Here is a 25,679-nt window from a genome sequence, read left to right on the forward strand (position 1 = left end):
CCCAAAACAGAACTTAGGAGCCTGGATGAGAGTTTCAGAGCTGAGCTCAAAGTGATGTACAGCATGACAAACTTTCAGGGAAAGAGTCCAAGTGACCTACTGACATCTCTGAGGAGCACGGGGCTTGCAGTCAGCATGTCACAGCTTTATGCTCTCACATGCTTGATCGTGACAATCCCAGTGTCCACTGCATCAGTTGAGCGATCTTTCTCAGCTCTCAAGCGCATCAAAATGTATTAACGGAATACAACCGGACATACACGACTCTCTGTACTGGCTTCTATTGCCATAGAGAAGGAGCTGCTCATTCATCTTAAGCAGGACGCACAACCGCATGAGGAGGTCATTGAACGTTTCATCAGAAAGGATCGGAGGATGGATTTCATTTACAAGTAATGGGTGAGTGTTACTTCTTACTGTTTAGGAGAGATAGACTTATTGTGGTATTTTATACAGCATTTTTGTTATGGTTTTATCTGGTTGGTATTGCTGGAGTTTGGGCAGTAGATGGTGATGCTGTGGTGATGTGTCTATATAGCTGTTATAATACATAGCGGTGTGCTGGTGTGAGTTTAATTACAGTGCACCTTATTCTGGTCAACAAATATTATGTTCTTAAATTTACAACAATTACAGAAACATATGGAGTGGTACTATCTTCATGGTGACTTTTCAAATATAACATGAACTTCAAGTACATGTGCATTTCACAGTATTTTAATTTACAGTAACAGCCATTTTAGAATTTTTTTATGTGATGCCTGTATGTGCAATAAAATCATCCCGCCAAAATGAACATCACCTTCAGTGTTCAATGTTGCAAGCAAGGCAGTTTCAAGATGTATTCAAGACTGTTTCATCACAAACTAACCTTTAGCTTGCACTGACTGCCTACATGAAAGCTTTGCACTGAATTCTTGTACAGTATGAAGGCAAATTCAGGTTGGAGTACAATCCTGATAAAAAAATGTAAGTATAATCAATAAAATAAACATGCAAGCAGATGAGCCACAGTAAAGACATTATTATTTATTTTGCATGAGAAATATAATGGTATCAAATACACTCACATACACACACCACATAAACATACATCCAAATAAACCTCAAACTGAAACTGATAATTACGATACATTACATGAGTGACTGCCTTTGCATAAACAAACTGACTTGCCTAAATGAAATAAAACAGTACATTGTGCAGATGAGCAATTAGACTTAAAGGTGCACTAAATCATTTTAAGAATGTTAAATAAATTAGTTTTGTTCTGTTCTTTTTCATAGATTGTGTCTTTAATGTATGTTGTATTTGATTTGTATTATGGCTCTTTTGTTTATTTTGTAGGAGCACCTTGAGCACTACTAAACGGTATAAATATATGCTATATATAAATAAAAATTTTTAAACTGCTTAAATTGCAGAACACAGCTAATCATGTGATCTCAACATGGCAACCCACATTATGTATTTACACCTGTATTTTCTAAGCCAACGATATGATTGGATGTCATGTGATGATTGTGTAACATATTTATTAAAACTAAAAATTTTTGTTATCTATAAAAGAGTGGAAAAATTAATTAGTACACCTTTAAATGAGAAGCTAACACCAGACTTTCTTGCTCTGTACATACTATATCATTAATAGTCCAATGACGCAAACATGAAGAGAAAACACATAAGCCCGTACAAAAGTCTGATAAGTGTTGTACAGTTCATTTGTCATAAACCTGAAAAGGCCTATATGAAGCACTTTCTAACCTGCCTTCACTTTGCATTTCAGCAGTCTTTTTGTGTATGAAAAGTGACAAAGGTAACTGCAGTTTGGTATCACATGAGCCAATGTTTGATGTGCGTCAAAAAGTCAAGGATGGTTGTATAAAACCTCCATTAGTCCAAAAAAAGAGTCAAAGATGGATGTAGCTGGAGAACGATCAGCAGTACACCGACCAGTAAATAAGGTTGAAAATAATATAGGCTCCCGGGAAGATCATGCGGGAGTATTTATCAATGGCATGCGTGTTCTGCATAATGCGAAAGGCGCGGATGCCCTTTTTCTTAGTGTTGGTAGATTCGCTGCTCATTGACATGTGAACCACCATGTGCTCCTGTTTCTCTGGCACCATATCCTCGGGAACCATGGGAGCTTCCGTGTAGCCAGCCAAGCTGTTGGTGTCAGCCTCACTGTAGGTCCCATCCAACATCATGGTCCTGGTGTGGGACATACCACAGGTGCAGGGCAATGACTGGATCAGGTTGAGTTGGGCGATCAGGGAGAACAGAGGACAAAGAGAAGATCATTAACAAGGGCAAAATATCAGTTGGTGTTAATTAGCTGATGGCTGACTATCTTATCAACATTATTCAACCATTAGTAGTGTGATGAAAGAGGAAATGTGTTAAGACACAATTTTTCTTTCCTGTGTTGTTGTAATTCCTGCTAAAATGTGGGGTCGAATATAGAACACAACAGTTGAGTTATAGGAGTAAAAATTCAATTATTTTTCTCCACAGAACTGGGCCTGTATTCACAAAGCATCTTAAGGCTAAAAGTAGCTCATAACTCGCAGATTTAGGAGAAAATCTTAAAAGTCCAAAATCCAAAATATTTGCTATAAGAGTATTTCACAAAGCGTTTTAGCACTAAAACTAGCTCCTAAATCTGTGAAAGGTTATAGGAGTAGCCAAGAGGACTCCTGAATCACTAAGACCAAGCCACAAACAATTTGTAAAAATAAATAAATAAATTCTGCCTCAGAACGTAAACATTTTAGAAATATTTGAGCTTTTAAAAAAGGTATTACCTTTGGTTTTGGAGGTTAATCCCAATTCCAAAGTTTCCTTTGATTATATCCTTGTTTTCATTAACAAGCTGGGGAAGAAGTAACAGCTGTTCTTGTGTCCAGTTTGGTTTTCTTTTACATTTGCATGTCTTACTATCAGCCACGAGTATTCTACTCTCTTAAGCCGGGCTCACACTGTGCGATTTTTAATAGTCTTTTGCGATTGTTGCTTGTCACACTGTACGAACATGATCCCCATGTCAGACTGTAGGATCTCAGTTGTCTTAATGTCAGACTGTACGACAGTCAAGACGCGATAAAAACGGACGTACTCAAGAAGACTTGTCCGGAGTTTTACGTCATCAATACATGACCCGCGTATAGTTGTAGCTAGCAAACGACAGCAACGTGTAGCGTTAGTTTTATTAATTACATGCCTTGATGTTATATAAAAAAAAAAAACGAAAAAGACGACGTGTGTGGAGCAAGTCATGGCTGGGCAAAAGAGGACGTTATAGACTTCCAGTTCTACAGCGCGAACTTGAGGTAATTTTGTTATTCGAGTTTAAACATCCTGCCCCTTAATAAATAAACTTTACTTTGTACATATATTGTTTTTACAAATAATGAATGGTTTGAAGTTGTCGCGCTAATTGCGTCATCAAGTTCAGTGCTCCTATTGGTTCTTGGTTTGACGGTCGTCGTAGGAGATGTCACACTGCAGGAAAGTGTCTGAAATCTTCTGACACTGCCAGAATTTAATCGGAGGAAAAAATTGATCGCAACGGCCATTAATCGGCTGTCGGTGAACATGTCAAACCAGCGATCTAGATAACCGATTGTAGCCTAGGATTATAGGAATCTTTTAGGATTTTAGGTTTTTCAAAATTTGTCTCAGACGACCAAATCGTGGCCAAAATCGCACAGTGTGAGCCGGGCTTTAATTAAAAGGGTGTTTATATGCATATTCACTAATTATGAGAAGCATACGAGGCTGACATTTAGCTGAACATATACGTGCTTAATTAGTGACATTTAGCCTGTATTTTAAAATCTTTGAGTTTTTTACCCTTTATTTGAATATGGTAACATTGCACACTACAATATTTCTATGACACTCTGATAGAGACCCCTCCCCTATCAGCCAATCACTGTGTGCATAGTTAGTAAGCATGCTGACATCACCCATAGCAACAAGGAGATCAGAGTGGCAAAGAGGAATTATTCTGGCAAGCTAAGGAACAAATTCTCTTCCAGTGATTCTGCGTCAGTGTGGAAAGGTATGAAAAATATCACCAGTTACAAGACACCATCCCCCAGCACTTTGGAGAATCAACAACTGGCAGACGACCTGAATGAGATCAACTGCAGGTTTGAAAAAACACCCCACACCCACCCCGAACACCTCTCCACACAACCATTAACACCTCCAGCAACCCCTCTCCTCCACACCTGCAATTCAGATCAGTGAAGATGACGTGCGCCAGGTCTTCAGAAAGAACAAAAGAAGGAAAGCACCAGGCCCAGACGGTGTGTCACCAGCCTGCCTAAAAACCTGTGCTGGCCAGCTGGTCCCCATCTTCAACAGATCACTGGAGCTGTGCGAAGTCCCCTCATGCTTCCTTCAAATGCTCTACCATCATCCTCGTCCCAAAGAAACCAAAAATGACTGGACTTAATGACTACAGACCTGTGGCTCTAACGTCTGTGGCCATGAAATCATTTGAAAGACTGGTTTTGGCTTATCTGAAGGACATTACTGGACCCTTACTGGACCCCCTGCAGTTTGCCTACAGAGCAAACAGGTCTGTGGATGATTCAGTCAACATGGGACTGCACTTCACCCTGCAGCATCTGGACAGACTAGGGACTTACAGTATGTGAGGATCCTGTTCGTAGACTTCAACTCTGCTTTTAATACCATCATCCCAGACACCCTTCAGAATAAACTGACACAGCTCTCCGTCCCCACCTCTGTCTGTCAGTGGATCACCAGCTTTCTGACAGACAGGCAGCAGCTAGTGAGGCTGGGAAAATTCACATCCAGCACCCGCACCATCAGCACTGGACCTCCTCAGGGCTGTGATCTCTCCCCACTGCTCTTCTCCCTCTACACCAATGACTGCACGTCTAAAGACCCCTCTGTCAAGCTCCTGAAGTTTGCAGACGACACCACACTGATCGGCCTCATCCAAGACGGTGACGAGTCTGCTTACAGACAGGAGGTTAAGGAGCTGGCTGTCTGGTGCAGTCTTAACAACCTGGAGCTTAACACGATCAAAACTGTGGAGTTGATCGTGGATTTCAGGAGAAACCCCCCAGCTCTCCCCCCACTCACCATCATGAACAGCACTGTGACTGCTGTGGAGTCATTCAGATTCCTGGGCACCACAATTTCTCAGGACCTGAAGTGGGACAATCACATTGAGTCCATTGTGAAAAAGGCCCAGCAGAGGTTGAACTTCCTTCGCCAGCTGAGGAAGTTCAACCTACCACAGGACTTGCTGAAACAGTTCTACTCCGCCATCATAACAGTCTGGTTCAGCTCAGCTACCAAATCTGACCTCAGAAGACTACGAAGGGTAGTCTGGACTGCGGAGTGAATCATTGGTTCAACCCTCCCCACTCTCCAAGAACTGTACTTATCCAGAGTGAGCAAAAGGGCTGGTAAAATCACTCTGGACCCCTCACATCCAGCACACTTCCTCTTTGAACTGTTACCGTCTGGTCGACGCTACAGAGCTCTGAGCACCAGAACGACCAGACACAGAAACAGTTTCTTCCCCCAGGCAATCCATCTCATGAACACTTGACACTAAACGTGGAACACACATCTCTATTATACATTATTTATTCACCACACATACTTATTTCAAAATTTGCACATATCAGACCTGTACACACATAATTGTCTATATTATATATTGTGTTTTTGCTATTTTGTACATTGCCTATTTGTATATTTGTATATTATTCTTTTATTATCTGTGTCCTGTCCTGTTGCTTTCTTTCTGTTGCACTGTGGATCATTTGCTTCTGCTCCGGAATGGCACTGCTGCTCTGATGACGTCAGTTTGATGGCTTGTGCTATGGCTTGGGTAGAATTTGCTTAACCAAGCCCCTCAAACCGTTAGTTTGCTGCGAGTGAAAGATGAGGAGGAGCGCAAAATTAAACCCTGCCCTCAACTCAATATTCCGTTTCAGTTGGAAATGCGTCACCATACTAAAATAAAGTCGGCAACAACTTCCAGTTCACACAGACTTTAAGCCTTCTCTCTGTTCCTTAGTAAAAGTTTGTCTCAGCAGCTTTGTGAATAGGGTTTAAGAGAAAACTCTTTGCTAAAAACTTTTACTGTTATTTAGGAGAGCTCTTAAAATGATTATGTAAGTTAAAATGTTTTGTGAATATGGGCCCTGATTTTTAATAATAAAGTATAAACTGTTAGCTATTGTACAAGGTTGCTAATCGATTGGAATATGAGTCTGTTGAAGCCAACAGCTTATATTACTGAAACTTCATATAACTCCTAAACAAAGACCTCTGAAAACTCATATGGGGTTTATATATAATATACTCAATATTTCCATGAACCAAAGCCGGTGATAAAGTTGGCGGGCACTGTTGCACTCTATATAGAATGCATGCCAATAGTCTTTTAACATAAAAAAAAAAAAATAGTTTATAATATTAAATATGCATATAGTATACAATTCATTGTAGGCAAAATTTCTGTATGCACAGACATAAATTTAAAACATGTACACTGTGTGAAGTACAATATCCCACAATGCAATGCGGTTGACACGACTTTCTATTCATGGATGAGTCGGACAAAATATCCACACCATATTTTGTGTTATGATATTTGATTGAAATTGCAAGAGTTATTTATATGTAAAATGGGATTAAAATGACTCTATATTTAGTTACATTTACATAATGAGGTCACATCGGAAAATGTCATGACATCATGACATAGTAGTGAATCACAGTTGGAACACTGCATAATGTAAAACGAGAATAACATTTCCAGTTCGGTAGTCATATCAGCTGTAATTTTCAACAGCTCTTAAAAATCTCTTCCCAGACTCATTATTTGATTGGACTGCTAAAACCGAAGACTTTTTAAACACATACATACTTTAATAAATTTAGCAAATTAACATTTATTTCCGAGATGATATGACGTGCTGTCAAACGACTATTTGTGATTAATCGCATCCAAATTATTATTTTTTTTACATAATATATGTGTGTACTGTGTATATTTATTATGCATGTATAAATACACACATATGCATGTATATCTTTAACATAGATATGTTACGTTTATATATTAAATATATGTATATATGAATATAAATGTAAATATTTTCAAAATATATGCTGTATTTGTGTGTATTTACAATACACACACATATATTATGTAGCCAAAAACATTTATTTTGGATGCGATTAATCGTGATTAATCATTTGACAGCACTAGAGTCTTTGACAGAACTAACCAAATTAGATATGCATTATGATGAGGTCATGTGACAACAGTATAACATTATAACTTGAAATGTTTTTTTTTTTTCAATATTTTGGAACAGTTTTCTAGAATAGAAAGACTGTAGATTTGAATCAAATTTTCAGCTCATTTTAAGTTGCATGCTAGCATACAGATTACCCTCAAAGCTAATAAACATGGACTAAGAGCCACAAAACCCTCCAGGTCCTGAAAAAAAACACATACATTTTCATTTTTGTGTACTGTTTCTTTAACTAATTAAAAAAATTTTTTACCTGCTCTCTAACTGCTCGATATCTGAGCTTACGCTCTCTCCTCTCCTGGACCGTGGTCAGATAGTTAACTGCTGCATACTCCAAGACGGACAGGAACACAAACACAAAACTGACCCACAGGTAAATGTCCACAGCTTTGATGTAGGAGACTCTGGGCATGGAGGCGTTCACCCCAGTGATGATGGTGGACATGGTGAGCACCGTGGTGATACCTTGATAAAATCAGCACATCCTGTTAAGATCTGCAGGTGCGTAACTTAACATAGGAAGCAACAGTGACTCCTGAGGCAAAAATGTTGATTTGCGATAATCTTACCTAATGAAACTCTGGCTGGAACAGCCCTGCGATCAATCCAGAAAGATACCCATGACAACATAACCATAAGCGTGGCAGGGAAATAAGTCTGCAACAGGAAGAAGAAAATGTGGCGGCGAAGCGTAAAGTTTATATACAGGCGGTTGTACCACCCTAAAGAGAGAAAGATAAAAATACAGATCAAGGAGTCAAATATTAATGTAGTGAACACTTTAGCTACACTTGAAATATTGTACTATACATAGTGAAATATTATTATAATTTTTCACAATTTAAAATAACTGTTTACTGTTTTAATATATTTAAAAATTGTATTTATTCATGTGATGGCAAAGCTGAATTATCAGCATCATTACTGCAGCCTTGTCACATGATCCTGCAGAAATCAGTCTAATATGCTGAATTTGTGTTTAAGAAACTTTTATAATGATAATTGTTATAAACATTTATGCTGCTCAATATTTTTGTGGGAAACAATTATATATTTTTATTCAGGATTCTTTGATTAATAGAAAGTATGGCATTTATTTAAAATAGAAATTACTACATTACAAAAAATCAATTAAAATCTTACAGACTCTAAACTTTTGAACAGTAGTATATTTTAAAGCAAGGCAGCACAAGCTAAATATTTCACACACAACATTTTGTTTGTTAGACTGTAAATGATAAAAAGTATTTACACATTGTCCAAAATTAAGACACATCTGATAAACCAGTGGCACCAGCTGATTAAATGTGACTGCAAAACCAGCTCAGAGAATTAAAGTTAGTTCTGAGGAAAGCATCATATGCTTGCAGTCAGATGCCACCTGCTTTGATATTTAATGTAATACCATTCATACACTTTTAAGTGTGACTTTAGTGTTCAAATCCGTCTTGGGGCCACACTACTTGACATAATTCAACTTGACAAATAATCCCCCAATACCTGTGCTGCTGTAGAAAGCCAGCCGAGAGGTAGTGTGAAACTTCTGTATGAGGAACTGAGAGAGAGAGATTTTTTCATCTATACTCAAAGACTCATCTCCACTTTTCCAGTACAGCATCAGATCCTCATCCGTGTAGGCGTCTAGAAAAGAAGGATCCATTTCAGGAAAAACTAACTTGGCAGAGTGAATTGAGCATGTGCCGCACTAAAAATAACACAAATTAATGATTCACTCACAGCTCTCCAACTCCAAAGAGCAGGTCTGTGTATCCAGCGGGAAACGGCTGAAGTCCATGTTGCAGGCTGCTGTAACGGTGACCCTGGGCACAAGAACCATGTATAACACAGATGAAAGTACAGAAACCCACCATCTTAGATCTTTATATTCCTCACAGACGCCTGCTTTATTCACTTTCTGAACCCAAAATCCATGGAATTTTCATATGCGGTTTCAAATTAAATTTGGAACTGTATTGATAGTTTACCCAAAAATGAAAATTCTGTCATCATTTCCTCACGTTCATGTCCAAACGTGTATGACTTACTTGTAGGGCTGGGCAATATGTCCAAAAATGATCACAATATTTTTTTCATATCACATATTGATATTTATCATAAATATTAATTTACCGTTTATAGAGAAAGAAATGCTTTCCATATGTTTCTTAAAACTTAAGAATGAATGTAAACAAATTGTTCACAAACTCCACAGAGTAAGATCCCTTTTGTATTTTTCTGGGTACTGTGTCTTATGATTCAAGACAAATTCACGAGTTCACACTTACATATATTTAGCACGAGTTACGTAATGCGTATTTGGCGAGTATGGTAATACGTAGTTGGCGTGCTGTCCTGGGGAAGGGCTCTGAGCTCGGGAATGGCCCGAACCCAGAGTATCCCCCCGTGAGATGGTGAGAACTTAGTGATATTGGTGGAGAAGGGGTGGTGGAGGGATGCTGATAGACCGTCAAATGAGTGGAGGTATGTCAGCTGTATTTATGTCCGTGAGTTGATTGACTTGATTGCGTACCACTTGTGTTTAATTAGGCTAAGTATCTGACGTGCTCCTCCCTAACTTTGTTAATAAAACATAATTTTATCATCACAAATGGTGGCTAATAAAATGAAGACTTTAACAATGTAATCAATCTTTTAATATGTCCAGAGCTCAGGGCCGTCCTTTGGGCGGTGCAACTAGTGCAGTCGCACTGGGCCCCGTGCTTTGAGGGGGCCCCACAGCGAATGGACCGAGGGGGAACCTGAACACGATCGCGAACGGATCCCTACCTCGTACCGGGCCCCGCGTCAGCTAAGGACGGCCCTGCCAGAGCTTATCATCGTTAGCAACATAATATTGATATTGTTTATTACCAGCCTTATTCTCTTGGTTCTGTGAAACGCAAGTAGTTTTCTAGCAGAGCGTCCAAGCTGCTATTTGGGGGAAGTCGTGGCCTAATGGTTAGAGAGTCGGACTCGTAATCGAAAGGTTGCGGGTTCGAGTCCCCGGCCGGCAGGGATTGTAGGTGGGGGGAGTGAATGTACAGCGCTCTCTCCACCCTCAATACCACGACTGAGGTGCCCTTGAGCAAGGCACCGAACCCCCAATTGCTCCCCGGGCGCTGCAGCATGGCTGCCCACTGCTCCGGGTGTGTGTTCACGGTGTGTGTGTGTGTGCACTACTCACTGCTGTGTGTGTGCACTTGGATGGGTTAAACGCAGAGCACCAATTTCGAGTATGGGTCACCATACTTGACAATACGTCACGACTTTTTACGACTTTTCCATACAATGGACGTAAAAGAGCAGCTTGGACATTCTGCTAAACATCTCCTATTATGTTCCACAGAAAAGAGAAAGTCATATGGGCTTGGAATGACAGTAGCTTTGGTAAGAAAGCTCCTGCTAAGAATAAAAATGTAAATGCGATGTAAATGTGCTTAGTAATCCTAGTCAAGAATGGCACACTAGCGCCATTTACTGAACCGACACTAAGGCCGTCTCATTTTTCTCTCTGTATTTCTCTCCTCTGTTCTCTACAGTGGTGCCCATCATTTGTTGGACAATGGAAATAATCTGGGCCAGTCCCATCAATAATGACACTTTCCCTGGAGCCAGAACAGGGTCTGAAATTTGACTTTGAACTCAGCCCTTGATTATAGCCTGCACACAGGTAGCTTGGCCTGATTTTTAACTCACAGCACAAAAGACACAACAAAAACATCACAGGCCAGAAGCATCGTTCTAATTTTAACACCGCAGCAATATGCAAATGCTTAAGCCCAGCGATGTGCTTTTGTTTTCAAACCACGTTTAAATGAAACCACATGCAGTAGTTGAGTTGCTTGAAGGTGAAATTTAGTAACTGCTGAACAACTGAAAAAATATTAACTTTTTCTTACAATGTACAAAATAAACAGGAATTATAATAAATATGTATAAGTACATTTACATAAATACATTTAAACTCTATACATATATACATAACTTACATATAATTGGAATTATAATGGCTCACTTAAAAGTCAAAAATGCCGCTGTAGATAATCTGCTTTTTTACCTCAGGCTGTAAAGAACGTGACCATCAGGGAACACTCTCAGCATGATATTTTCTGTGGTGGTGTCATGAATAAAAGATCTTTTAGAGTGGACGAAGAAGACGTCAGGAACCCAGATCTTCTTCACCAAGCGCCCGTCGAAAGTCATGCTTTTATTTGTGGTGCTGGTGAAAGACAAGCGCTCATCCTTCCAGTAGTGTCTCAGGTATAACGTTATAGTAAAGTCCTACACAGATGAAGAAAAAGAAATTGTGAGAGTTTACACAGTGTTTAGTTAAAGCACAATGAGTTTTTACAGAGGCTCTTGTTTTCTGAACTGTTTAAAAGTCTGGGATGAGAAATTAATACTTTTATTCAGCAAGGAAGCATTAAATTGATCAACACTGACAGTGAAGACATTTATAATGTTACAAACATTTCTATTTCAAATAAATGCTGTTCTTTTAAACTTTCTAATCAAAGAATCCTGAAAAAACACAAGTTTCCACAAAAAATTAAGAATCACTACTGTTTTCAAAATTGATTATAATAAATGTTTCCTGAGCACCAAATCAGCATAATAAAATGATTTCAGAAAGATCATGTGATACTGAACGACATAGAAAACAGGTATTTAAAATTTCACTAAATAACAGGTTTTACTGTATTTTTTATCAAATAAATGCAGTCTTGGTGAAAAACAAAACCAAATAAAACAAACAAAAAACTTACTGATCCCAAACTTTTGAATTTGGGTTAATCTCATGAGAACTTGTCACATTTGATCCCAAAATCATAGGACAAAAATAATAAAATATATTTGACATCAATAAGATAAAGCCTTTTAGGACCATTAAGATTTTGTGTGATTAGGACATTATTTTCATTCAAAATAAACATATCTCCCTCACAGCCTCTTACTGTAAGGTCAAAAAGATTTGATTCTTATGCATGTAATGTGAAAAATACATGATTTTAAAGAAATAGTTCTACCAAAAATTTAAATTCTGTTATCAATTACTCATGTTTTGTTCATGCTGTTATTCCAAACCTGTATGACTGTATTTTTCCTTGGAACACAAAAGGGGACATTTGGAGACTGTGCATGTCACAAGAACGAGGACTAGAACTTCTGTGCCCTTTTTGAAGTATCATAAAAGTGGTTCATATGACTTATGTGAAATATCCCAAATCTTAAGGCCTCTGAAGACAGAAGAACAAGTCATAGGAACCACTTTTATGGGACTTTGGTATCCTTTTGAAGCTTGAAAGCTATATTCCTTGTCATTGCAATCAAAAGAGTGACCATATTCTTCAGAAATTCTCCTTTTGTGATCCAAGGAAGGAGCACTTTGTGTTTGCAACAACATAAGTGATGACAAATAATAGCATTGCTTTTTTCATTATAGTGATTAGAATAGGATTTCCTTTGCATTACAGTAATGAGAATTGAGAGGAGGGGATATGATCACTTGTCATGAAAATAATGTCCAAAGATAAAAAACATTACGTTGGCTTTATTTCCTAAGCAAAATGTAGTTTCTTTCTTTTGATTTTAGGGTAAAATATGAGCTAGACATGTTCTTCAAAGGTTTTGTGAGATTCACTTATTTTCTTTATAGATTCTGGCAATATACACACTCCAAACAACAACTGTTTGCTGCAGCAAGTACAAGGCCAATTGCACATCAATTCTTTTCTTTGCAGTTTGTTTTAAATAGAAAGTCGATGTAACTGCTGATCCTCCATATGACAGCTATGCCTCTAAATCGTTCAAGCAGATCATCCCTCCTCTATTCTTTCTTTTGGTTATATAAACATAAACATTTCAAATGGCCAGTAATTATATATGTCAATAAAAGCACCATACAGTTTATTTGCTGCATCACACAAAAGCTTCTACCAAAAGGGAAACCCAAAACATGAGAATAGAATGACAGAATGGGTGTCATATTGGGTTAAAACCAAAGTAAAAAGAAGATCTAAGATCAAAATTTCTGCCATCAGAGATGCAGCAGCTCTTTTTTTTAGGAATACCCTTGTGGGACTAAGTAACTGCAAAACAGCCAGTAATAAATGGGCAAAAAGATAGAGAATTAAGAAATTGAGAGTAATTCTTACAAAACTTGAGTGAAACATGTCAAAGTCATTTTGATCAACATCAAAAGAAAGAAATTATATATACTATAAGAATTAATATTTTATTATAATATATATATATATATATATCTTATTTTCTTTTCTGTATATTTGATGATATTGTAACAGTGGCTGGGTGCGTTATTATAAATATACTGTCATGTTACCTAAATTATTTCTTAGATGTAACTTGTTTATTTTTAAAATACAAATCTTTGGTGAATCACTATAATTTGCTGATAATATTAGCATGGCTAGATTATATGTATTTGCTAATTTTATCCTAAAATCTCAATCCTGTTACTTTCAGTCCTGTTACTCATATACTCATATATCCTTTACTTATATAGCTATAGTAACTGAGTAAAAGTAACAGGAGTGAGTAGTGTCATCAGATTTATTAATGTAAATATATGCTACATCCATATTAATCTAGATAAATATGAAAATGCATCTTTTTCTCAGAGAAAACCTATGGTTGTTCCTGCAAGTATGACAGAAAATGTACTTGAAATTTCTGTCCTGTGGCAATAATGTATTAGACTCATATATGGAATGGCGTTTGAGTGTGAGCTGCGCTATAAGAAATCTAAATCCACAGAAAAACTGAAAATATATTATTTGTTAAGCTTATTATTGTTAATATCAATTTTACTTTAATATTTATTATTTTTCGTTATTTATATCTTATGTAATAACCTGTCCTCTACCACTAAACAAAAACCTCTGCAGACCACTAGATTTAAATAGAAACATGATTTGGCCTTTTTTAGCAGTGAGGCCAGCTCACTAGTCAATGTTTAACACTTTCACTATATGCGGGCATTAATACCTCATATGTGTAGTCAAACCTGTATACTAATATAATGGATACTCTTTCCTGTTACCCATTTCATTCCTGTTACTAAATAGTTTTTTCTTTAAAAAAATAAAGTTAAACCACTATTTTTTTAAATTAAGTTTGGTCCATAATTTTTCCCATTGTTTGATAAGCTTGAGGTTTGAGTCGCCTTTAAAATGAAAAAAATGGTTTGTTTATTTTAGAAAAATACACCTTGTTTAGATAATTAGTGATTTTTTTATGATAAAAATAATATTTTGAAACCAACTATTTCTTTAAAATAAATACCTGCCTGATGGAGAAATGAAGGAATTTGCTGACATATTTTTAAACATGCTTTTTAAAAGACATTAGAGTTTTGGTAACAGGACTGAGAAAAATGCATCCATCTTCCACTTAAAAATTGTGTAAAAAAATTTAAGTTACCTGAAATTGACCAGTACATATTTTGAATAGTTAAATATGTGTATTACTAGATTCAGTCTTTAAAAACGATTTTTTTGGAAGAGTTTTGGAAGCAAATGGCACCCATTCGGTGGAATGGCCCTTAAAGAGCGCCGCAGCTACTATAGACTACTATGTTCAGCAAAACATCCGAATAACCGCAAACCGGTTGGAGATTTTGTGGTGTGTTCTACCAAATGTTCAGCAGTTCTTCCTTGGTGAAACTGATTGTGTTTGACAAAACAGGAAAACCTAACAAAAACATTAGAACAACTGGAGAGCCAAGCACAATGGCTGCCATGCGCGGTGCCATCTTGAGAATCTTGAGAAAGTATGGTAAATACTGGTAAAATGTACCAACAATCACATTTAAAATATACACTTTTTGATATACCGTAAAAATAACAGGTAGCCCATCTGAATTGAAAGTGAAATCTTATTGTAGCCTTCAAATCTTGGTAGGCTACTGTTTTACTCTTACAGAGGAAGTTTGTTCCCATCAGGCTAACTTTACAGTAACGACTCATGCTGCTGTAAGCTTTTCTTTTTCTTTTGTTTTCACTCACAATCTTCTAACATTATTACAAGACACATTACATTGCGTATTTCTTGGCACACTCATTTTATGTGTCTTTAGCGCCACCTATTATTGTAGGTGTATTATTGACATGTCAAAGTCTAGACCCTGAATATAAGACAACCGCATTTTTTCAGATGTAGTTCCAAGAAAAAAGCATCGTCTTATATTCGGGTCAATACGGTACATCTTATTTTCTTATTATTTTTCTTATATAAATTATCCTTTGCATAGAAAATAATTCTAATTATTAATGAATGAATAAATAAATGATAATTTATTTAAATCGCAAAATATTTTACATCACGGTAGTGTTTTACTGGCTGTTTTACTGTTTTTATTGCATTTAAATAACATAAAAATATATTTTTTAATATTTAATTTTGATCAAAAATTTCAAGACATCTGGACATATCCGAAAATTGTAAATGTAAATGTAAATGATGTCTCAATGCCAAAAAACGCTTCATTTTTGTCAAATAAAAATTCAGCCGTTTAATGTGTGCTCATATGTTCTATAATTTAGAGTGGAATAGTTGAGGGTGTTATGTAAAACAACATATGTGAAAAGCAACTGTTTAGGATTACCTACCATGTCTACTTCTGAAATTCTGTCCAAGCTTTCCACTTGTACATCAACTCCCACTGGAATAGCAGGACCTGAAAAAAAAAAATCAAAGCATTTAATCCATTTATACTACATATACCACTGTTTGTCAATTTAATTACACCATCTTCTCCATCTCACAGCTATATGACCTCTTATGTATTAATTTTTCATAATACTCATTGTTTACTGGATTCTGACAGCTTCTTACCAGTGCAATTAGCAGAGTGTTCACTAAGACTTCTGTGAGCATCATTAAATATGTTCTCACAACCAGATCTGGATCTGTTTGCTTTCTACCAGATCTGTTCACAAAAGGCTTAGCAGCTGCTTTGACATCTGACGGATTGTAAGGAACGCTAGCTCTCAAAGGACGGGCCTTCAACCGGAACTACAGCTTTGATATCCTACATGGAGCTGCACTTGTAAAGTCTTCTGTAGCAAATCTAAAGCCTTGCTCTTTAGCAGGATTAGTGTAATAGGGCTATCTGTTACTCAGAAGGTAAGACATTTAGGTAAATGGGCAGGGGGCAGCCTGTACATATGGACGGGGATCATGTGGTAACGCCAGACAGATTCAAAACGAGATTTCCAGTGCGTCCCATCGGCCACTCCTAGTCCTAGTAATCCGACGAGATTATTGGAAATGGTGGATTAAACTTTGATGCTCAAAATGATACTGACACTGACTGAAACTTGCCATTACGTGTCACTTAACGTATCGTTCATAAAAACCCTTCATGAAAAGCACAAGCATTGCTTTATATGCTGCAGAAAACACATTTGAGTCCTGTATATAAATAAGCGCCAACTGTGGAGATGACTTTTACAAATTTGCTTATGTAATCAACTATTGCCATGCAACACCCACTGGACCATCCTGTCAATTTCCCTGTCATGTACCATCAAGGCTTTTCATATCACACAAATAAGCCTAAATAAGGACACAGCTCCTAGGTAAAATCGATTTGTCCAAACTAATCAACCCCCCTGCTGTCAGTTTGAGTCTGAAACCATTAGAATGACCTTGAGTTCAGCTGTCCTATTTCTCAATTGTAGTTACCACTTGGAAGTGGCTATTTGTGCTTTTCTCATTAAAAACTAATTCAAAGACCTCTGTGTTAACTATCATTAAAGGGACAGTTCATCCAAAAAAAAAATAAATAAATAATAAAAATAAAAACACTTTTAATTTACACAAATGGTTCCAAATCCATATGAATGTTTATCTCTCTTAAAATTCATAAAAACATCTCCTTTTGTGTTCCATAGAAGAAAGAAAGTAAGTTTGGAACAACATAATGATTATCACAAAATGTTCTTTAAAGGGACAGTTCATCATAAATAAATAAACTCTCATTATTTACACACTCTCATGATGTTCCAAATTCATATTACTGTTTATTCTCTTAAAATCCACTTAAAAATAAATTTAAAAAAGTAAAGAGAAGAAAAAAGTAAAAAAGGGTTTGGAACAACATAATGATTACAATCAAATGTTCAGTAAAGTTATAAAGGAATAGATGTACAGTGACAGTTAGTAGAAAATTAAATACAAATAAACAAATAAAGAATTATTAGTCATAAACTCTCATGACATTTTATCTTAAAATTCATAAAAAATATCTCCTTTTGTGTTCCACAGAAGAAAGTAAGACATACAGGTTTAGAATGACACAATGATTACCAGCCCGATCTCACGGCAATTCATACATATTTTACGAGGTGGCTAATTCGTACGAATTCGTACGACCTCTGATTACAGCAAATGTTCATTAAAGGGATAGTTCATCAAAATAAATAAATAAAATAATTTTCTCTTTCTGTGTACAAACTTTTTATCCAATTAAAATTCATAAAAAAAATCTCTTTTGTGTTACACAGAAGAAAGAATGTATAGAGGTTTGAAACAACAAAATGATGATGAAAAAAGTTAATGAAATAGTTCATCAATAAATAAATAAATCATGTTTTATCATGTTGTTCCAAACCCATAACTTTTTATCCTCTAAAAATTCATAAAAAATATTTTTATTTTTCACAATAGTAAAAATAAATACTTTTTTTTATATATATTTCATAATTTAAGGTGAAGTACTTAAAAACAGATCAAATCATCCCTTTCCAGGGTTGATTTTATTAATAGCGCTTTTCTTTCAAAGTTCCTGAGGCTATGACATTGAGCTGGTGATCGCTGGTTGATGTTTGGCCAGTGAGTGGTCTTTAAACCAGCTGTCTGCAGGGCAGGGCAGGCTGGGATTGTTGCATGTGCTAATCCACGGGGGCTGGCTGACCGGCCGATCAGTACAAACCGCTACCAGATTAATCTCGTCTCCAGCGCCATAGCAGATCGAGCGATCCCCCAGATGGACCGACCCATCAGCGAGGACCGCTTAAGTCTTTAACGGACGAATAAAAAAAGTGAGAAAAGAGGGAGAGAGGCAACACAATTTAATGTGATTACAATAGTCCTCAGTTTCTCATGCAGCTCAAAACTGATCCTTTCGCCGAATGTCAGAATTCAGCCAATTTTGGCTGTACGAATAACATAAAATGCCGCTGGCTTCGAGATATGTGGCATCCTGGCATGGAGATGTTACTTGATATCTTTTGATCTTTCATTTCATTTCGAATCTGATTTTCAGGCGCTGCTGGCCCAAACATTAGTATTGAAAGCAGCATTGCGCATATGCAAATCTGCAGACAGAAGTAAACATGGATGTGTGTCATCTACAACATGATACCAATCTTTAATATGTGTAATCCTTCACATCAAGAAACACATACTGCCCTGTAATGACCCATAAACACGCAGTGAGTGCTATATGTTCTGCGTACATCAACGATACTCCCCTTGTGGAGGATTAGGCATAAGCTTTATGCACCATCAGTTAGCCGTCTCTGGATTTAAACCAGACTGCAGTCATGCATTAGCAATTCTCTTTTGCTTCTGAAGTAAATCTCATTTATGCATTACACACGGCATATTATACCTGTGCTACCTTTTACTAATCATTGCATAGGACACTATGCAATTGGTCTATGAAAACAATGCTTAAAAGGATTGTTTAATATGATAGGATACAAGGATAGAGGCCAATGTAATTTTTCATGTATGATTTTATATATAATAATTATTATTGCATATTGACTGAACTGTGAAAATAAATGGTTCAACAAAGCCATGAAAATACTTTTAAAACAGCATTATATTTTTGAGTAACATCTACAAGCAAAACAACCCCTTGTTCTGAACTAGCCTGTTTAGTCACAGGGCAATTCACAATCTTTTATGTATTTTAAGAAGAGCTTCTCTATTATTTTAGTCCATAAGGTATCATACAGTATTTTTGAGCTGCAATGTCAGTATAGGTATATTTCACAAATGCGCTGTCAATTTTTAAAGAGATAGTTCACCCAAAAATAAAAATTATCTCATTAATTACACACACTCATGTCTTTCCAAACCCATAAAACCTTTGTTAATCTTCAGAACACAAGTTAAGATATTTTTGATGAAATCTGAGAGCTTTCTGACCCATAAACAGCAATGTTCAAGGCCCAGAAAGGTAGTAAAGACATTGTTAAAATAGTCCATGTGACATCAGTCGAAAATAAAAATAATGACTTTATTCAACAATTTCTTCTCTTCTCCTTACTACCCTTCTGCTCCTTGAATGTGGTAGTTGTATTGCTTTCTATGCAGCAGAAAGCTCTCAGATTTAATCAAAAATATCTTAATTTGTGTTCCTAAGATGAACGAAGGTCTTACAGGTTTGGAATGAAATGAGGGTGAGTAATTAATAACAGAATTTTCATTTTTGGGTGAACTATCCGTTTAAGCCCAGAATCACTCAAGATTCAAGAATTACTTGACGTTTACTGAAAAAAAAACATGACTTTACCTTAAAACCAATTATTATTATTTGTATTATTATTAGTGTTATTATTATTATTATTATTATAAAGCATATTATAATAGCTAATTGCATAATTCTACATTTAATTTTTTTTACTATTATTATTATCAACTAAATATTGACAGAGCAACAATTTCTATATTTCGGCAAGATATTTTTGAGAAATGACTACATGCAAAATAACCTCTTGTTCTAAACCAATCTCTTTATTTAATCACTGGTATTTCATAACCTTTTCAGTATTTTAAGAAGAGTTTCTCTATAATTTTGGTTTTAGTACAGTCTGGCACATACGGTACTCATTTCCAGTCCCGGGGTACATTTTGTATGTCTCTCTTATCTGACGCCCTTGGTTCAGTGCATGGATCTCTCTCTTAATGAGCTGATGATCTGAATCAGGAGCATTAAAAAAGGAAGACATACAGAATGTGCAGAGCAGTGGTACCCCAGAACTGGAATTGAGAACCACTGGTATAGAAATATATGCAGTCACTTCACATGTCCTTCACAACAAAACTATTCTCTCCAATTATGGGGATGAAAAATGAAATAATATAATAATTATAATGCATCTTTGTCTTTTGCCACCTCAGTGTTTTAGTGGCATTTTTCAGTCTTTGAGTTTTCATGGGCAGCTTTTAGAACCTTATTGTAGGAAGATTTTTACACCCAAAAATATCCTTTCACTTATTTGACATTTACTGAAAAACGTAATTAAAACTAAAAACAGACCTATATATTACAAACATACTTTTGTTAAAATAGCTTATTGCATAATTCTATAATTTAAAATGACTTTTTTAATTGATTGCTATTTTGTGTTTTGGAAGAAAAGCTAATGAAAATGGCCTTTAACTCCTTGGTGAAAATCTATAATACTATGAATCAATGACATTGGATGACAGTTGTGAACTCATTACATCATGTTTTGAACTAGCAGTGAGGTTTTCACCGTCAAGAAGATGCAACAATGCATCACTGTCAGAGCTGACAGATCTGTGTATGCGTCTGAGGGGTTGAATATGTTTGGGCTATTTTCATTCCCTTTGCTGTGACCCCCTGCTGAACAAGAGTCAGAGCATCCAAATGAGTGACTTTTTAGATACTCTATTCATAGGAGGAATGGCATCAAACGCGGGAATGTTTCTTTTTCTTTGCCCTATATAGGAACACATCATAAAAAAAAGAATAGGGGGACTGTATGGACTAGTAGGAGAACTTTCATTAGTTCTTAGCCTTTACTGCACAAAAAAAGTGTTGTACACTTAAAGAGAAGCCTTGAGCTCCCCCTTATATCATCCTTTAATACCATTCTAGCCGTGGTAGGCAAGTCTCTGCATTAAAGGAATAAATCAAAAATGAAAATTCTGACATGATTTACTCACCTTACTGTCATTCCAAACACTTATGCTGTTATTTTTGTCCATGGATCACAAAAGGAAAAGTTTTTTCATCTTTAAACCCCTGCAGTGAAATTTCATAGTAACCATGACTGTCAAACTCCAAAAATGACATGAAAATAAACTAAACCCACTAAAAATACAAAGCACCATATAAATCTTCTGAAGCCATAAGAAGTCATTCTTGCATATCAAAAAATGGTAGGTTATGTTTGTACACACACACAAACATTTTGTGTTTGTATCGTATTACTATGACAAAATGACTATGACTATCACTGAAATCCGCTGAAAATATCACAGTATATAGATTATAAATGAAATGAGAGTGAATAAATAATATCAATTTGCATTTTTTGGATAAATTACTCCTATTTTACAATCTCATTTTCCCAGTGGATCAGTCTGTACACACATCCAGCTGTTTCTGTGATCTGATTGATTGTTAACTCTCCTAACAGTGACAATCTCATTAAAACTTCTGTAAAAAGCTTGAGTAAAGTGTACAAGGCTCCATCTGCCGTGCTAAAAGCTTAAAAAATGTCTCAATGCAATTGATCTGAGTGAGTTTAATAAGGTATTGCTTTATAAAGGAAATATGTGAAATCAAGGTCAGAGAAAATCCATGTCCATGCATAAATTAAATCAAAGCACGCTGACTTATTTCTAGAAAAAAAAAACTTCCATTATTATTCTTAACATGAAATAACAGAGCAATTATATTATCACCGTAGCAATTCGAGTGGAATATTTACATGAAAAATAAGCATGAATTTCAGAAAGTAATTGGTTTCTGCCCCTTTGCTTCAATGACAGCAGTTCTTGAACTGCACAAACTCCACAAGTTCCTTTCCAGTTTTAAATAAAAACAGGTTTGGTTTCAGACTTTCTAATTTCATATTTGATTAATTAAAAATTATATGTAAAATAACTGTTTGGGGAACAATACAGGCAACTTTTTTGGCTTAATATCAAATAATAATGGGCTAAATTCACCTGCCTAAAAAAATGCATATAAGAAACTCCAATTCTCAAAACCATATGAACTCCAGTAAAACTGAAATCCCGGTCTTAATTACAGGCCATAGCAGTACTTAATAGTGAGGCTGTTTACCCCTCTAGAGGGAGCCAATGTAGATTTAATGCCTGCTGGACAAATGACTGACCTGAATGTTCTCAAACCTTGCATATTAAATATGTGCAATCTGTACATGAGATCAAAACAATGCAACAAAAAAAATAATTGTGGCTTTTAGGTAACTAATGGAGTGAAGACATCATAATAGCACTTTATAAGCTTTGTCAACAGGACTTGTGTCTTTTTTAGACTCATGATTGAAGAACATGTGCCTTATTTTTGACTAATCTTCAGAGGATGTTGACATTAAACCTTACACAAACTATACATGTCTTTGAAGACTTTTTAAAAATAGGCTCCCACGTAAGGTTGTGGCTTATAAATTAAGGCAAAGAAATGCAATTTACATTTGCAACAAGTATGATGAACTAACCTCCAAACGCAGGCCTCATGGTAAAGTCATGGTCGTCCACTTTCAACAGCTGCTCTGTTTTCAGTCGCCGTGATTTTGTCACATCCGGTGGCTTCTTTGCCAGGGAGCTGTTGGTTTCAATGTCACAAAAAAACTCGGATTAGCCTCTTATATCACAAATTTAGACAATGTGCACTATTGTTATGTGGAATCTACCAGAGGTTACATGAAAAATTCAGCCTGAACCCTCAAAGTCAATAGCTTTACATAATTTCTGTGAAAATGCAGCCGCAAAAGTGTAATGACGGATTAAGATCATGCACGGCGCTTTTATCAACAAATTGTTAAGGCAGTGGTGAACAAGCTGCAGCAACCGGATCTGTTTCAAATTACAGGAGATCTTATCGACAGATGCTCAGATGAGTCCCGAACACTGAATTCATGAACTGCGATTGTTCTAGTCAAACAATGCACATAATGAACTCTTTATGTGACAACATAATCACTGATAGTGACTCAAAAATATCCAGTGAGAAGTCGACTGCCTCATTCCTCTCAGCTTCTTGCCATTTGTAATTTATTTCCTGTTGTGAATATGAGACAGAAGGCAGCTTGCCATGACTGGCAACCTGTCTGCAGCAATACTGCTGGATTTTCTCATGCAAATTTGTGCTCTAACAACATGTTAATTCTGCAGATTGTTTGTTTTAATTTTATAGACCCATGTTGTACCCTTGTCAGCTGTTTGTCAGGACAGCTTTGTGCCAATGTTGGCAGATGGGTGAAACATGCCTGTGCCACGTGGCTGTTTGTCTGAGTAAGAAGCACCAGTTTGAGCATGCCAGTGATACGTGTTTGGTTCAGTGACGGTATCATCTGTCTGGGTCACATTAATTGCGTCCCAGCCCCTGGCCTCATTTATGGCACTCTGCTGTCATATAGAAATCAGGCTAATAAAGGTGGTCGAAAATGAGTCTGTGAAAAACATCAATGAGTTCACACTATTACCACTGAACACATATATCAGATGCATTATCACCAAATTATTGTAATAAGTAACAGACTGATATAGAACTGAAACTTTAGTTGGAAACAAGTTTCACTTAGAAATTGCCCGTAATAATTACTAAGAAATGCAACTAAATTAAGCATGAAATTTTGAAGTAAAATAATGAAATAGCATTATACTCCAATAATCCTTCTTTTATTTACAACTTCAAAAACTGTATTTTTATGGTGCAAATTATATTTGACCATATGGAGAATTGTCTGATAACTGGCGACCTGATTGATTAACAGAAGTGTCATACATTTTCAATGAATTTCTTGATGTTTTTTCATTTGTACTAAGTTTTAATTTAACCCTAAAATGCAAACCTTTCCCCTATCAAATTAATTTAATACGTGGTTAAAAAATGCACAGAATTAGATTAATAAACTATATAACACTACTTATTTCGCTAATAAAAAAAAACAAACATTTAAATTAAAATTCCTGAATTTTCAGATGAAAAGACCACAAGTAAAGCAAAAACTGTCACCCAGACACATGCATTTTAGGGTTAATTTCTACATTTTTTCCCTACAATCTCAGTTGCTATATTTAAACTGCATAGTATCTGCCACTCTTCTCTGTAAATATCAGTATCACAGACTGTTAAACCCACTAAACCTTAAATTGAATTGCTGTCTTACGTGCAGTAATAAATTCACTAATGAAGAAAATCCAGTTGAAACAAATATTTTGTGTGTAGCCTACTTGTTGACAGACATCTTCAGTCATCCTCAATGTGATAACTGCTATTCCTCATCATCATCATCATCACTACCACCACAATAGTCATCAACATCAGCATCTTTTTCATAATCTTTTGTGAATCCACAGCAGCATGACATGTCAATCCAAGTTCAACTGTGAAAGACTGAAATGCCACTTACGTCCCATGCTTCTGAGTTTCCACAGCTCCTGTCCACCTCCTCTCTCTCGTGCTGTGTTTACTCTGGCATTCCCCAAACAAGTCCAGGAAGAGCACTAAAATCAGGAACGGTCTCAGATAAGGCATTATGCAGAGCAGGTGAAAAATCTACAGGTGCGTCCTGAAATCCAGCTTAATCCATGAACGCGGCGGCTCGGGAAAGGCAGCATCTTTCCGTTCTCAGCGCAGAAATCGCTGCAGCTCGCATCTCTGGCATGCGCGATGTGTGGATGGTTTAAATATCAGCGCGACGCATGCTGCCGCCTCGCGCAGCGTCTTCTGTCTGTCATTGGTTATCAGCTGCACAGCTGCTTTGACCACAGAGCATCAGCGGTGGGCATACGCGCGTTTCCCACAGCTGTCTGTTGGAGGAAAAGACGGATTAGAAAGACACATGACCCGAAAAGGCTCTGCATCCAAATCTATGCTTTCAAATCTAATGCACAGGTGAAATGCATCCTCTAAATGCCAAAAAAACATCCTCGACGCAATTCCACATAATTCTCGTGGGATCAATGCACTGCAATTTGATTTTACGGTTAATATTTTTGTTTACAGTCGCTACTATGTATTACATAATCGTGGTATTTACTAGTCTATTTTTACTACACTGTAAAACAAAAAAACCGAACTGAAACCAAGAAGTGATTTAAGTTGCAATCTGCACGATACAGTAACGCAACTTTCTACCACAAAGCGAGTGGAGTCACAATTTTTTCAGTTGACACCACCTATTATGTCATGTCCCTCATGGCCTTCTATGAAAGTGTACTTGGGATATGAATAATAAAATTAGAAAAAAGTCCATACATTTTGCTAGTCTCATAAATATCTTATCTGTGCTTTTTTGCTGGTAAAGTAAATGTATGATTATTCAATAAAATCGTATTATTTAGTTCCGTACCTCAGTAACCCCTCAACCCCTTTACAC

General features: G+C 36.4%; 1 protein-coding gene across 1 annotated transcript; it reads right to left on the bottom strand.

The window, feature by feature from the left end:
* Positions 1-1,005: 1,005 nt before the first annotated feature.
* Positions 1,006-25,080, bottom strand: LOC306886522 (gamma-aminobutyric acid receptor subunit rho-2-like). The gene is made up of 9 exons (XM_079443693.1): positions 24,711-25,080; positions 22,794-22,900; positions 15,948-16,015; positions 11,378-11,601; positions 9,058-9,140; positions 8,821-8,961; positions 7,890-8,042; positions 7,574-7,785; positions 1,006-2,247 (listed from the first exon to the last, which is right to left on the bottom strand). Exons 1-9 carry the CDS (start codon positions 24,833-24,835, stop codon positions 1,936-1,938), a joined length of 1,425 nt encoding a protein of 474 aa, XP_079299819.1. The 5' UTR covers positions 24,836-25,080; the 3' UTR covers positions 1,006-1,935.
* Between the last annotated feature and the right edge of the window lie 599 nt (positions 25,081-25,679).

Source organism: Barbus barbus (assembly GCF_936440315.1).
Source record: "Barbus barbus genome assembly, chromosome: 20".
NCBI classification, from domain to species: domain Eukaryota; kingdom Metazoa; phylum Chordata; class Actinopteri; order Cypriniformes; family Cyprinidae; genus Barbus; species Barbus barbus.